The 14,923-nt window shown below is 51.3% G+C and overlaps 1 protein-coding gene across 10 annotated transcripts in view; it reads left to right on the forward strand.

The window, feature by feature from the left end:
• PACS2 (phosphofurin acidic cluster sorting protein 2) overlaps window positions 1-14,923 on the forward strand; it is a 77,516-nt gene extending 62,593 nt beyond the window's left edge. For all 10 annotated transcript variants that reach the window (XM_074546493.1, XM_074546496.1, XM_074546497.1 and 7 more), the window contains 5 exons: window positions 2,129-2,171; window positions 3,308-3,443; window positions 6,536-6,762; window positions 9,299-9,412; window positions 10,294-14,923. In XM_074546493.1, coding sequence (XP_074402594.1) covers window positions 2,129-2,171; window positions 3,308-3,443; window positions 6,536-6,762; window positions 9,299-9,412; window positions 10,294-10,412 — 639 coding nt within the window. In that variant the 3' untranslated portion in view covers window positions 10,413-14,923. The remainder of the gene's footprint in view (window positions 1-2,128; window positions 2,172-3,307; window positions 3,444-6,535; window positions 6,763-9,298; window positions 9,413-10,293) is intronic.

Consider the following 14,923-nt stretch of genomic DNA (forward strand, 5'->3'; position numbering starts at 1 on the left):
AGTCCTGTGTTTTGTGCAAGCAAATGGGCTCAGAGTGTTTATCCAGTTTCTCTGAACTGATTGTCATCCTGACATTAGCAGTGCTTTTCCAAGTCTGGATTTGGTTATGTGAAAGTGGTGGAATTGCTTTGCTGTGTACATACCATTGCCAGCCCCCCAAAAAACTTGCCTTGAAAGCACAGACTGACTTCCTGTGTCACTGGTGGTGAGGGTCAAACCAGTGCTGCTTGTTCCTGATTCTGAAGCATTCCTGACCCAGTGAAAGGCCAGTTGCAGGTGTCTCACAAAGTCTGAGGCTGGACATGAGCACTGAGGCTCTTCCCTTCAGCTGCAGCCTGCTCAGAGCTGTTGGACAAGGAAGAGAGGGAGGCAGTGACTTCTGGGTTTGCAGCTGATGTTGGCTGCACTTTTGGGGTGCAAAACCTGGTGTCCTGCAGCTGGACTGTGCAGTCTGTGCTCCAGAAATGGGCAGGGCAGTGCCATGCTGCTCAGCTGGGCTCAGAGTGGTGGGAGTGGAGCCAGGCTCAGGCTGCCTTGGGCTGTGTCCAGGAGAGTTAACAGGATGTGCCTCTTCCTGGAGGGACAGGGGGCTGGCTGTGCAGCTTTCCTGGATGGAGGCCTGCTGGAACTGCAGTGTTCTCATGCACCTCCTGAGTGGAGGGAAGGGAAAGTGTTTAACCTTGTGTTCCTCCCATGTGTCTGAACTTGAGCATCTTCAGTCAGCCAACCAGGAGGAAAAGGCCAGAAGAGATTTCCTGCCTGGCTTGCAGATCAAGATGGCTGCAGGCAGTTTTCTGTGTGGCTGGTCCCTCCCCTAACCCTGCTCCCCTTGTTCACAGGCAGTGACAGTTTGTGGAACATCCTCTTGGTGTTTAACACATACAGCACAAATGCCTCCTCTCCCAAGCCAGTGAGCCCTCAGGGAGCCTGTGTACACACTGCTGAATTCATGGGAGCTTTTTCAAGACTGGATCTAAATGAGAATCCACCAGAGAGCATGACAACTCTCCAGGATCTACTGTTGAGCATATATCTCCCTGCCCCCTAAACTCTGCAAAGCATTTTGCTTCTAAGAATTAACTTTTTTTTTTTCCTTTTTGTTTTTGGACCCTGTATTACAGAAATGTGCTCCCTAGAGATGTGGTCCAGACATGGTCATGTCTGAAATTATTGAACTTCTGTTTTCAAACCACACAGCTTGTGTGACATCAGTGCTCATTCTAAAGCAGTTTTTATTGACCTGAGCTCCCTTGGCAGCTCTCTCCCATTTGTCAGCATTTGTGTAGGGTAGACATTAGCCCTGGAGACAAGTTTCTTAAGGACCTTAAAAAGGCTCTCTTCTGTGCAGTGTTAAGAGTGATGATCCCTGTGTACCATAGCAGATTATCACTGCAGAAGGTCTCTGCTTTTATATCACCAAGGGCCACTTTATCTTTCTAGGCATAGTGTGTTCTTGGGAGTTTATTTGCAGCATGTTCTGTTCCACAAGCTATTGCCAGTGACATTTGTCATTAATCTTAGTGTACCAGCTGGTGACTGGCCACACACATTTGTGCCCTTATTACAGTGTGATCTGGATCCTTCTGACCTGTCCATGTGGTGGTTTGTCCCTGTCTGCCTCCAGAGGCTTTGCTAGGGGCTTTATCTTCTTTGTTGGACACTTCCCTTGTTTAGAGAATGGATAACTGATCAGCAGCTGTGCTTTGTTGCTTCTGTGGTTTCCTCACAAACCCCAGCTATGCTGCAAGTGGAAGTGGCTGCTCCTGAGCAGCGGAAGCAGCGTGTCTGTAATCAGCAGGTGCATCAGAGCACTGCTGAAGGGATATTTCTGACCCTTCTCCTCCCTGAAGCTGGCATAGCTTGGAGCTGATGGCTGCAGAGCTGGGCAGGTGTGTGACAGCCCTGCAGGGTCTGTGCTGTCCTTTCTGTGGTCAGGGCAGGGCTGTGAGCTGGCACTGCTTGGCTGGACATTGCCAGGACCTGCCTGGCTCTCAGAGGACTCCTGAACTACTCTGACTGCAGGGACAGTGCCTTGGGGAGTGCAGAGATGAGCTCAGGGCTGGGGTTTGGGTTCCTCAAGTTCAGGGGGCTCTTGTTTGATAGAGCTCTTCTGTTTTGCCCCCTTTAGGTGGTGAAGGTTGGAATAGTGGAACAATCTTCTGCAACATCAGGTAAGGACCATCCTGTGAGTGCTTTCTGTGTGCTGCAGCATGGGAGCCTGACCTCACAGGCTGGGCAGACTCCTCCATCACTGATGCCTTGGAGCTGGGAGGTGGAGTTGGATTTTATTAGCTCCCAGTGGTTTGTCTGCAGAAAGAGAGCCCTCTCTCTTGGGAGAGGCCCTTTTTTCTTTGTTGCTTTACAGGGAGCTTCAGGCCAGCTGAAATTCCCACACCTACATCCAGGGAAGCTCTACTCTCAGGCTTGTGCAAACGCCATTTTTCTAATGCTGTCAGTGGGGTGGATTCACTGTTACACTTGTTTGAGGTTCCTGCTCCAGCCTGAGGAGGCAGTTCATCAGAATTCATGCCTGTCTCCCTGCAGTGGGCTCAATTCCTGAATGAAATTGATCTCAGTGCCTGGGAACTTCAGGGTGGGCAACATTTTAGGCCCATTTATTTTTTACTGGAGGAGTGCAAAGCTGATATGCAGAAAAACACTGTCTGCTTACACACACAGACATGGAGTGGTGCTGTTTTGTCAATGTCAACTTATTTTTTCCTTCCATATGCACAGGACTGTTGTTTTCCTTTTGTTGGGATTGTTTCTTGTTTTGCTTCACTGTCAAACCCAGATTCTTGTGGCCTGGGTGACACACAGGATTGTGCCCTTCTGTGGGTCACTCCTTGCTGCCACAGGGCTCCCCCCATCCCAAAGGGCCAGCAGGAAGGGGGTGAGAGCTTGGTTGTGGAGGGTGGAGGCAGATGGAAGGGGGAGATCCCTGTGGTTGCCCAGAGGTGCTGGATTCCAGGAGTGTTTGCAGGGGGAGATTCCCTTTAGGAAGGAGATCAGTGAGCTGGGCTGTGGCTGTGCAGGAGGCTCAGAATCAGCTGGGAGCAAACCCTGGAGAGCAGATGCCAAAGGAGCAGCTCCAGGAGTGTCAGTGTCTGTGCCTGCCTTGGACCCACAGACACACAGAGCCCCTCAGAAGTGTGGAGCCAGTCAGAACTGATAGGCCAGCTGACCTCTGGATTGAATCTGAGCAAAACCTGTGCAGCAGGAGCGTGGACAAGGGGATTGAGCTTTATGCCAGTGTTGTGTGCTGTGAGACAAACCCAGACAAACAGTTTGGCTTCCTTTTTTTAAGGTGACTCGGATGACGCCGCTCCCTCAAGTTCCGTTGTCCTCTCTTCCACCCCGCCTTCCGTGTCTCCTGCTGTGAAAGAAGCCTCCCCCACGCCCCCTTCCTCACCATCTGTTACAGGCAGCTTCTCCTCCCCAAGGTAAACCATGTTTTGTCTCCTTACAGCTCCATTGGTTGGCTTATCTGGCATACACGTGGCTGAGAACTCCAGAGGAAAGCCAGTAGTTCTTCCTTCATCCCTAGCAAAGGAAGTTGTCACCTTTCTCCTTCACATCTTTTGCCTCTGGAGTGACTGTGTCCTTGCTGAGGCTGCCAAGGGGCTGGGGAGGGCAGGGGGGATTTTACACTTAGGGGGAAGGCTGCATGTCTCAAGGGTAGGGTTCTCTTGGGAACATATGTATTCAAAAAAATTACTGACTCTTACTACACGTGGGTGCCAGGCTAATCCCTCATGATTGTTGTGTTTGTAAAGGCCAAGTGAGTGGAAGGTCAGAGTGACTTTTGAAGGAGCTGATGACTTTCTCTGTGAGGGTAATGCTGGCAGTTGCAAGGTGGAACTGCAGCTCCTATTCACGTGTGTGCCTGAAAGCACATCTGAACAGCAAGGGGATTGCACCTACAGGTAATACTGAGCCCTGGTTTAGCTGAAAATTTTAGGGGTGAAGGGAGAAAACCCTTAGAAAGCTGCCAGTAAGACTTGGCCTGGCCAGGACTCTTCATTTTGTTGCTGCACAAGATACTGGTGTAGCTGTCTGACACTCTGTGTGCAGCTCTGATACTCAGAGGCACTTCATGAAATTCCCCTTGATTTTTAAACTCCCCTGAGCCTTGAAGGGAACATAGCAGCATTCTTGTGAGAAGGGGAAACTAGAAACATTTGAACTCTGCAGTTGAGGAGAGGAAAATGATAAACCACTCAAGGTGTGCAAAGTCGGGGGGGTTGGGTTTGAAGAGGGTGGCAGAGCACTGGGACAGGTGCCCAGGGAGGTTGTGGAGTCTCCCTCTCTCTCTCTCTGGGGACATCCCAAAGCCACCTGGCTGCATCCCTGCGTCACCTGCTCCAGGTGGCCCTGCCTTGGCAGTGGGGTTGGACTGGGTCACCTCTAGGGGTCCCTTCCCCAGCAGTTCTGGGGTTCTCTGAAGCTGTGGCACAAGAGCTGGGGGCACACAGTGACACTGCAAGAGCTCAGTTAAAAGGGAGAGAGGAAGGGACCACATCTGCCCCTGCTGCTTCTGTGGCAGCAGCATCAGCAGGTCAAAGAGGGGTCAGACAGACTCACAGACAGCAGATCCATTAAGGGCTACTACAGGATGGTTCAGGGACCTCCCCTCTGGCATCCCCAGTTGTCAGGCTGTGGAAGAGCCAGGGCATGCTCTGAGGCTGGGCTGATGTGCTCTGCCTAAGCACCATCCCCTGCTGTGCCTGCTGGGGACAGAATGGGACCTTTCATCCCACCCCAGGGTGCCCTGCAGTGACCTTTAACCTCTGACCTCTCAGAGTGGCTGAAGAGTTCCCTTTGAACAGGAGGCAATGGAGATGTGACAGTGCCAGTTTAGGTGCCCAGCCCTGGAAGGTGTTGGTGCCAGGCCCCTGCTGGTGTGTCCCTGTGCTTGGGTGGCAGGAGAGCCCCTGTGCCCCAGCAGCAGCTGCCTGGCAGTGCACAGAGAGAGCTGGGGCTGGCCAGGCTCCAGGGAGCAGAGCTGAATTCTTGTGTGTGAGCTTTTGTGTGGGTTTTCCAAAGGTGGAAGTAGTTTGGAAACTGGTGCCCCAAGAGCCTAAGGTATCAAAGCTTACCTTTGATAAGCCATGGATGTGATAAATCTGAACCTGATACCCCAGCTCTAGGAGTCTGATACTTTTTGGTTTCATACTGTGTGGCAAAATCATCAAGAAATGAGGAATTGCAGGTTCAACATTGTTCCATCTCCCCTGATCTCTAAGTGACAGCACAGGGGGTGGAGGGTGTAAAACTGAATGATTGAGCCATGTGTTTAACTGGGAAGGGAACATAAAATCTTGCCTGGGCCTGGTGAATATTGGGATGCTTTGTCTTTATGACTGAGTTGAGAAATGTGGTGCAAAGGAGATTTGCAACTCAATCAAAGCATCATCCTTAAAGAATCTCACTTCTGAGTATTGCCCTGAGAACCAAAACCCTGGTTTTAGTCATCAAAGATGAACTCTGCTTTGCAGTCTGACTTTTAGCTGAATAAATGGCAAAGAAAAGGAGATGAGAGGACTGTAGGGATGGGGTGTCCTTGTTTTACCTCGAGTTCCTTATTAGACAGGCGGTGCAGAGGGATGCATATTTCATTCAAGATCACAGATTTGTCTTCCTTAACAACTGCCATTTCTCAAACTGGGGACACAGACTGGTAGATAAATTTAGGTTTTTGTCTAGTGCTTGTGTATTATTCAACGCTGGTTGTCACTGTGTAGGAAGATGTATGGGCTGTCACTTGTAGGTCTGCTCCCCTCAGGGTTATCAGTGAGAGGCAGGGGCAGGAAAGGGCTGGAGCTTCCCAGGCTGCTCATCTTACCTTTGCTGGCTCAGGAAAGGGCTGGCAGCAGCTTTTGGTGATGCACAGCTGCTACCACATGATGCAAGGAGTTGTCAACAAGAGAGCATATCCTGAAATCTGCTGTTGTTTAGCAGACATCACAGAGCTGGCAGAACATGTTTTTTCCAGCAGTGGAATTCCCCACAAGTGGCAAGGCTTGGGGAGAGGCAGTTGCAAGAAGCAAGTCAGGGAGACTGGGAATTGAGTGCCTGATGTTGAGGGACCTGCCAAGTGCTTGTTCACCCCAGCTGAGAGTTGGTTTTGGCAGTGCTGTGCTGGTCAGAGTCACTCATCAGTGCTCAGGGGGCAGCAGCAAGGTGCTTCCAGCCTCTTTCCCCTCTCAAAGATGAAGTAATCTGGGCCACCTCAGGAGCTGCCTTTGCTGCTGTGTCACAGGCGGAAGTGCTTGTGTGCTCCCTTTCCCACTGCTCGCCCTCCTGACTGCAGCAGGTCAGCTTATCTCAGCTCACTGAGGTTCTGTGCAGTGGGACCCAGCCTGCATCTCTCAGGGGTGGCTTCTGGGGCTTCTGTAATTGCAGTCTCACTATAAAATGTCACTGCCTGACTGCCCAAAGAGCCAGCAGTTTATCCTCTGACCAGCAGTGCAGCCACTCTGACAGAGCCCTGCTGAGAGGCACGCAGGAATTACCACCTCCTCTTGTTTCCCAGCCAGGGCCTCGGTGCTGAGCTGATGGGCCTGCAGGTGGATTACTGGATTGCAGCTCCACCCGTGGACAGGAAGAGAGACCCAGAGAAGAAGGATCCCTCCACCACCAAAAACACACTGAAATGCACTTTCCGGTCCCTGCAGGTCAGCAGGCTCCCCGCCAGCGGTGAGATCGCCACCACGCCAACCATGTCCATGACTGTGGTGACAAAAGAGAAGAACAAGAAAGGTGAGGTGTCCTTCTGTCCCTGACATATTTCCTGAAAAATCCCCAGAATTTCTTCTCCTGAGAAGCTTCAGAAAAGAATGAAAACAATCATTATCTGATTGCTTCTGCTGTGTTTGCTGCTTTGGAATGTGGTCTGGAGATCGTTTACCAACAGGTGCCTGTTTAATTGGTTTAATGTGAATTGTTTTTACTTAATGACCAATCACCATCATCTGTGTCAGACTCAGAGAAGTCAGTCATGAGTTTTTATTGTTCATTCTTGTTAAGCCTTCTGTCTGTATCCTTCTCTTTCTTTAGAATAGTTTTAGTATAGTATAGCATAATATGATATGATATATAATATGATCTATAATATAATAGTATATAATATATAATATATAATATATAATATATAATATATAATATATAATATATAATATATAATATATAATATATAATATATAATATATAATAGTACCAGCCTTCTGAGAACATGGAGTCAGATTCCTCATCTCTCACCTCGTCCTAGGGACCTCACAAACTCAACATCCTTCTGTCCCTGTGCTGCTGCTCCAGGGCTGCCTGACTTGTCAGTGCTGGATTGCAGCACCTCAGTCCTATTTTTACCCCCAAAATCCAAATCAGTTGCTGAGGAGTGGCTGTGTGAAGTGACAGGGTTTGGAAGGGTGGTTGCTCTGCGTGAGGTAAAAAGGGGATATGTTCACCCTGGTGGCTGAAGTTAAAAGATGGTATAGCCCAAAAGAACAAAGGTGGAGACAGAGCAAGGACATGCCTGGACAGTTTCCCTGTGTTCCTTGGGAGCCTGCTGGTGCTGTGTTGGGATATTGGATTAGATAAGAGGCAGCTCGTGCCCCAGCACCAGTGAGGGTAAATGAGCCCCTCCTTTCTGGCAGTGTGCTGGAAACTTGGGATAGCTTTACTTTCTGGGATGGTATCCCCATCCTATGAGCCTTTAGCTCAAAAGAGCCACAGAGAATGAAAGAGGCATGTAAGGGGAAACAAAAGCCCAGAAAATACCTCAGATCCCTGTGAGGTGACAAAACAGGAGTAGCCCTAAACTGGAGTGTGGGGCCTCCCTCTCCTCCTGCACCCACCACCCCACAAGAGCCAGTGAGGGCATTCAGAACCTGGAGCAAAATCCTGGGAGGAACAGCTGAACTGGGGGTGTTCAGCCCACAGAAAAGGAGGCTCAGGGTGACCTTATCACTTTGTACCACTACCTGAAAGGAGATTGGAGCAAGGTGGAAGTCAGTCTCTTCTCCCAGGTAATGAGAGACAGGGCATGAGGAAGTAGCCTCAAGGTTTGCCAGGGGAGATTTAGATTAGCTATTTGGAAAAATTTCTTCACCAAAAGGGTTGTGAAGCCCTAAAAGGGGCTGCCCAGGGCAGTGATGAAGCCACCATCCCCCCTTGGAGGTATTTAAAAGATGTATACATGTGGCACTTGGGGACATGGTTTAGGGATGCAGTTGGCAGTGTTAGATTAGCAGTTCAATTCAATGACCCTGGAGATGTTTTCCAACCTCAGCAATTCCATGTTTTTATAATTCTTATGCTTTTGCACAGAATGCTTTGTGATCAAAAGGAAGTAGAAGATAAATACTCTCCTGCTCTTAAACTTGTGGCTTTATTTTCTTAAACCAAACTAACAAAATGGCATTTTGAATGTTGTCAGTGATTTTGTGTTTGCTCCTGGCCTTGGTAATGTGAAACATTTTAGAAATTGAGAACAGCTCTGCAACAAATTGTTTTCAAGGAAGCCCAAGGCAGTTCTGCATTTATAGTTTGCCTGCCAGTAGTTGTCCTTCACAACCTCCTCTGCCTGTGGGCCTGGAGTCACTCCTGGTGGACTCTGAGGGAAGGCTGCCAGGGCCTCCTGGACTGCAGGACATGGGTGCACAGCCCTGCAGCCACGTCAGTGCCAGGCCAGCACAGCTGTGGCCCTGCTGGTGCTGAGCTGCCAGTCCTGGTGACCCCCTTTGGGAGTGTCCTGCTGATGGGAGAGGCAGTCCTGAGGCACTCCAAACGTTCTACCCTGGGGTGGCCCAGCCTGCAGCAGAGGTGTTCAACAGCACCAGCTTTTGTGAAACCAGTTTGTACATCTTTGCTCATGCACTTGGACAGTTTTTGGGGAGCTGGACCCTTTTTTAGTTCTCCTTATGCCTTCCCTCCCCAGTAGCTGCCCCCACTTTGTTGTAATCCCTCCTGCTCTCCAGGCTGTGTTGAGCAGTGCAACAGGCCTGGCACTGCAGATGCAAATGTTTTCCCTGTATGGTGTCCCAACAGAGGGCCCAGCTCATGCCCTTTGGGATCAGGATTATGAGCTGGGAAGGCTTCACAAAGAGACATTTAGGAATAAGATGCTCATGTGCATCAGTGATGGTGCTCAGCACTGACAGGCTCCTGCCAAAAAGGGAGGACCTTAGGAGTAAGAATTTTCAGACAGGAATGTTTAAATGCAAAAGCTCAAACAAGAATCAGTGCAGCTCCTGTGAGTGGCACAGATTGACCTTGTGCTGGTTTGCTTTTCTTCCAGTGATGTTTTTGCCCAAGAAAACAAAGGACAAGGAGGTTGAGTCAAAGAGCCAGTGTATTGAAGGAATCAGCAGGCTGATTTGCACAGCGAAACATCAGCAGAACATGCTGCGTGGTGAGTGCATCCCTCTGGGTGCTGGGGCAAGGCTCACATGCTGGGATTGTCCTGCAGGCCCTGTGCCCTGAGCCAGCGTGGTGGGGATATTCCTGGGGAATGGGCTTTGCTGTGCCCAGCATGGGGAAGGCTTTAACAGGTCTGGGATGTGGGAAAATCCTCCTTTAGCTGGCCCTGAGTCAGTGCTCTGCATGAGGACCAGGGTTGGACAGGGCTCCATTCCCCTCTCTGTCATCCCCTGCTTCTCTTGCACATCTGGTGCAAGTATTGTTGGTGGCAGGTGGTGACATTGTGGCTGCCCCTCCAGGCAGGACACTGGCACATGCTCATGCCACAGCCATACATGCATCTTGTAGACAGACCTGGAGTGTCTGTCAGTGGAGCAAAAATACCCCTGTAGCCTGTTCAGTTAGTCATCCCCAACAGAGGGACCTGCTTGGGTCACCTCCTTCATCCTGGCCTGGTCCCTGGCAGGCATGAGGGGCGCTCACAGGACATGTGTCACCTCTCTGGGACACATGGGTGTCCTGGTGAGAGTGCCAGTGAGGAGAGACTGATGTCCATCACTGTAAGAGTGCATTTGCCCAAAAAAGAAGATGAGGTGTGCTGAGGAAATCTGAGAAGCCGGATCAGGTGACACTGCAATCAGCAGTGTGGTGAGCTCTGGTGTCAGTGAGTGATGCTGGAACAACAACCTGAGCTCTTCTCCCCAAACGTGGTGTGCTCCTTCCTCCCTGTGAATGCAGCTGAGTGGGGCAGAGCAGCTGAGCATGGCCAGGCTCCCTCTGCCGACTGCAGGGGAGTTCTGGCAGAGCTGCCTCAGGCTGCCCACTTCCCCTCAGCATTTCCTAACTCTGCTCTCCTTTCACCCTCCCCTGCAGTCCTGATCGACGGCGTGGAGTGGAATGACGTCAAGTTCTTTCAGCTGGCAGCACAGTGGTCCTCTCATGTCAAGCACTTTCCCATCTGCATATTTGGACACTCCAAATCCAACTTCTAGCTGTGCTCGGCGCAGGGACCTTCTGCCCATCCCGAGGACTGCACACCAGGAGCCAGGAACTGCGTGCCAACTCTGACTCGCGTCGCTCTGCCCTCTCCTGCAGAATTAATTACAGATGTGCTTGGATTACTTTGGAATTACTTTTTTCTATTAACTCTTAAGTTTACTACAAAGGAAGGAAACCCCTTTAAACAAAGGCAAAAAAACCCCAACCAACCAACAAACCAGTCTTAAATATAGATGTGCTGACAACGTGAAGTCGTGGGGGAGTTGGCAGGAGCAGGCAACCTGCCCAAGAACACCTACCACTTACAAGCAGATAGCTGAGTAACTGCACTGCTTATTAACCTGAGACCTCATTGGTGTGAGTGGGCTGGGGGAGCCGTGGATCAGCTCAAACAGATTTGCAGAAGATCGTGTGTGTTCCATGAGTTTGGCTTCCACTCTGTATTTCTAGGAGAAAAGGATGGCCAGTCTTTCTTCCTGCTGCCAAAGGATGAGTGATCAGCGAGTCTGGAGGGAGTTCAACTGTCTGGTGTGGAAAACAAAGCCACTTGCAGAGTTAGGGAGGTCTGGAGAGGAGATCCCCTTCGGAGCATGAAGCCTGCCATAGGGAGAGGCAGGTGTTGGTGCTGAAGCGATGCCTGAGGAGGGTTGGGCAGGAATAGGAATTAGGGAATCACTAAGTATAAGGCAACTCCCGTGTCCCAGGTCTGTGACAATGACCAAACCTGGCCAGTCTCTGTGTTCCCCAGCTGGCTGTGCTGCTGAGGGGCACCACATCAGTGGGGTCGCTGCTATTACATACTCACACCGATTATTTACCTGTCAATAAAACCTCGTCCAGCCTCGAAAGGGAAAGGATTTTTTTCAACAGCTGCAGATTTTTTTTAATGCTTTCTAAAAAAATAAAATAAAATAAAAACAAAAAATAACAGGAAAAATATTAATTTGCCAAAAAAAAATCCCACAAACCCAGGAAGATGAGCCGTTGTCTGTGGAGTGATGCATCACTGGGAGCCAGGCAGGCACTCTGTGTGTCCAGCTGCCTTCCTGCCCATGTGTCACACTGCACACCTGGGGTGGCACAGGCTGCTCTGTCAGGTGCTGGCTGGGGCATGGGGAGCAGGCTGTTGTTGCCGTGTGGAAGAACAGACATCTCTGGCATTTCAGGCTAAGGGACTGAAATTTCTGATGGGCCCTTTTGGGTCCTGCCTTGTGGGCAAGCCAGGCTCTGTGAGCATTTCCAGAAGGCACTTTCTGAGGGCAACTGTTTTCTTTTTTTTCTTTTTCCCCTGATCCCTTACCCTTGGGTTTCCAAAGGCGTGGGGAGCCTGCTTTGCTCTGCACAGCAGCTCCTGCTCTGCCTGGGGACCAGCTGGCTCCCAGGGCAGGTACTGATGGTGTGCTGCTGGCAGGGAGCTTCTGAGGTGAGAGCTGCATCTTGTGCCTGTCACAGCTTGGGCTGCTTCACCAGCTGATGTTGTGGAACCTTTCCCAGCACAAGGGCACCCTCCATGGCCAGGGGCTGGGTATTCCCTTCAAACCAGCAGGGAGGAGGACACTGTCCCCAGCCTGGTGGCACGCTGCTGGGTAGGACACACTGTCTAGCTGCAATACTGTGTTCCTCCTGGCTCCTGGCTGTGGCAGAAGCTGGGCTGTAGGGGGATGTTGTTGTGTCCCTCAGCTGATGTTTTTGGGTGACCTGAGCTGATGCTCTGGGGCTGTACAGCGTTGCCTAGCAGCGGCAGCGTGGGAGAGGGTGTATAAGCACATCACATCTTTATCGAGGCTGTTGCAGCAAAAAAAAAAAAAGCTTTGTAAAAGGAGATTAGTCAGTGTGTGATTTCTCCCTCGAATCTCACACTGGTGTGACAAGGGTGATTGGGCTGGGTTCCAGCTGTGTGCAGCCTGGGCAGCTCTGGTGGTGCTGCTGCAGAGGTGGGTTGGACTGACTGACTGACTGCAATAACTTTGTTTACTGGGGGGTGAGGGGAGAACCATCACTGTGCTCCTCTTTGTATTTCAACCTACTGTAAAGAAGAAATCTGGTAGCTAGGACAGGGTTTCCAGAGTCCTGCCTATCAAATGTGTGTTGCCCTGCTGTACTCTGTGTGTGTGTGTGTGTGTATGTGTGAAAGAAACACTTCTGCTCGTTGCATTTCATGTTGGTTTGTGTTTTGTTCTGACTTTATACGAGCAAATTCATCGGGAGCCTCTCTGTACACCTGAGGGCTTGATTTCCCCTGTGTGGAAAGCTGTTGTTGCTCTGAACTGCGTCTTCCATGCAAGAAAACATCCTGACTCCTCAGCCTTGTTATCCCAAAGGGAGTCCAGCATGGCAGGCTGGGCCTGCCTGTGGGCAGCTGTGTGCCCAGGGGTGGCTGTGGTGTTTCCTGGCCCTGGAGGCAAGGGGTGGCATGCAAATTTGGTGGCACAGCTCTGATCAGGTTGTGCCTCTGTTGTTTCTCCTGTGGAGCCACTTTGTGCAGCTGTTTCTGTCCCTGTCTGGAGTGGAAGCAGTTTTCTGTCTCTAAGAAAAAAGAGTGTCAAAGCACATGGCTCAGACTGCTTTGGGAAGGAGCTTTAGATCTGGTCCCATGAATGAGTGACTGATCTCAGGTTTCCCAGCTTCCCCACAGTTTCTGGGGAAGTTTCTTGCTGGGAGTGAGCTCCACTGACCTGAAGGATCACCACTGTGGGATGAGGAGAAGTTTCTGGGGCAGCAGAGGGCCCGTGCCTGCAGAGCTGTGCCGGCCTGTGGGGTTGGGTTGTCGTGGCCGTGTCAGTGAGTGCAGAAGGATGGCTCAGAGCAGAGAGCTCTGTGTTCAGCTCTGGAGACTTTGGGCAGGGAAGGTACATTTCAAATGAAGAAGCTCAGGGGGGCTATCTCCCTCATGCTTGCTTTGGAGCTGTGTGGTCTGACAGCAAAGGCAGGGCCTGGGCTGGGCAGCACCTGAGTGGCTCTCTAGCCAGGAGGTGCTTTGAAGGTGGTGTCCCCTGGTGTGTCCCTTTCTCTGTGTCCCAGAGCCCACCCCAGCCCCCTCAGGGCCGGTCTCTCCTGACTCTGGCTGTGGCTCTCAGAGCTCTGGTTTCTGTTCCCGCTGCTGTGGGCCAGGCCCCCGGCTGGCTCTGGCTCGGGCTGAGCTCTGGGAGGGGCTGGCTCCGTGCTGAGCTGACCTAGTTTAGCAGCTCCGGAGAGCAGATGAAAGATGGAAGGGGTTTGTGGCATCGTGTTGCACCCTGAGCGCTTCCTGCTGCTCTGGCTTGAGTTTCCTGGAGACAAAGGCTGGGCTCCAGCCCTGCCAGTGCTCAGCCAGGGCTGGCTCTTCTCGGTGTCAGAGACATCCCGTGTGGCTGTTCCAGCTCCGTGCTGCAGTTCCCATCCAGCCTCATTGTCACTTCCCGTGGCAGCGGTGGCTGCAGAGCCCTCCTGAATTACACATGACTTCGGGGAGACCCGTGGTCTCTTTGGCTGTGTGTTGCTGCTTTAGTTAGAGCAGGAGATAAAGCTTGTGGCTTTGTCCTGCAGAGAGGGCAGGGGTCGGTGGCTGGAAGGTTTCTGGGGCTGAGGACATGTGCTTGTTTGCTTTCCACCATCACACTCAGCCAGGAACCACACTGCCCTGTGCTTAACCTGTGATTGCAGCAAAGTCATGCTTCACACCAGCAGCGTGTGCTGGCAGGAGCACTGGAGAGCCAGGACAGAGGATATTGCCCCTGGAGTCTCCAAAGTTAAGAGGGAAATCATGTCAAGAGGCAGCAGAACCAGTGGTCTTTTCCTGCTGCTTGGTGTGCTAAGGGTTTGGGAAACTGGGAGTAGGACAGTGGGGCCATGCTGCTGTAAAGGGCTTGGGACCCTGGAGCTTTCTGGAAATTAGGTTGGATGGGTCTGTCCCCTTGATCTCAGCGGATATTTGAGTGGTGGCATTTTAATGTAGCACTCTCTCTGGGCTTAACCTGACAGGAGAAGGCCAGAAATGAGCAGCAGCATCTCCTGGAGGTTTCCTGGAGCCTCTTCAATGGTATTCTCATGGGAGATGTTCCTGGCAGGGCCGGCTCCTGCAGGAAGGATCACTCTGGTGCTTTGGGACAGACTGGGGCAGAAGGGGACGTGCCAACTTGTGAAGCAGCAGGTTGCTGGTTTCCTTTAGGAAGAGGGCCCCTGTTCTGGGGCCACATCCAGCCAGCTGCTGGCTGCAGCCCTGGCTGGGCAGTGGCTGGAGCGTGGCCTGCCTGGCAGTGGACGTGTCCCAGCCATGGGAAGCGCCTGAATCCCGGGGCTGCGTGCCACCAGGCTTGTCCGGCGTGAGAGGGGACGTTACCACTGTGTAGATTCCCGAGCTGTCCATCTGTTTCATTGTTGTATTGTTTGGGTTCTAGGGTTGTTTTTTATGAAGACAGATTAAATGTAAATAGCCTTTTTTTTGGAACAAACTGCAACGTGCTCGACCTCGTCAACTATTTTATGGTACTAATGCAACACTAATAAAACTGGACATGAAAGCACA

Source organism: Zonotrichia albicollis, chromosome 8 (genome assembly GCF_047830755.1).
Source record: "Zonotrichia albicollis isolate bZonAlb1 chromosome 8, bZonAlb1.hap1, whole genome shotgun sequence".
Classification (NCBI taxonomy): domain Eukaryota; kingdom Metazoa; phylum Chordata; class Aves; order Passeriformes; family Passerellidae; genus Zonotrichia; species Zonotrichia albicollis.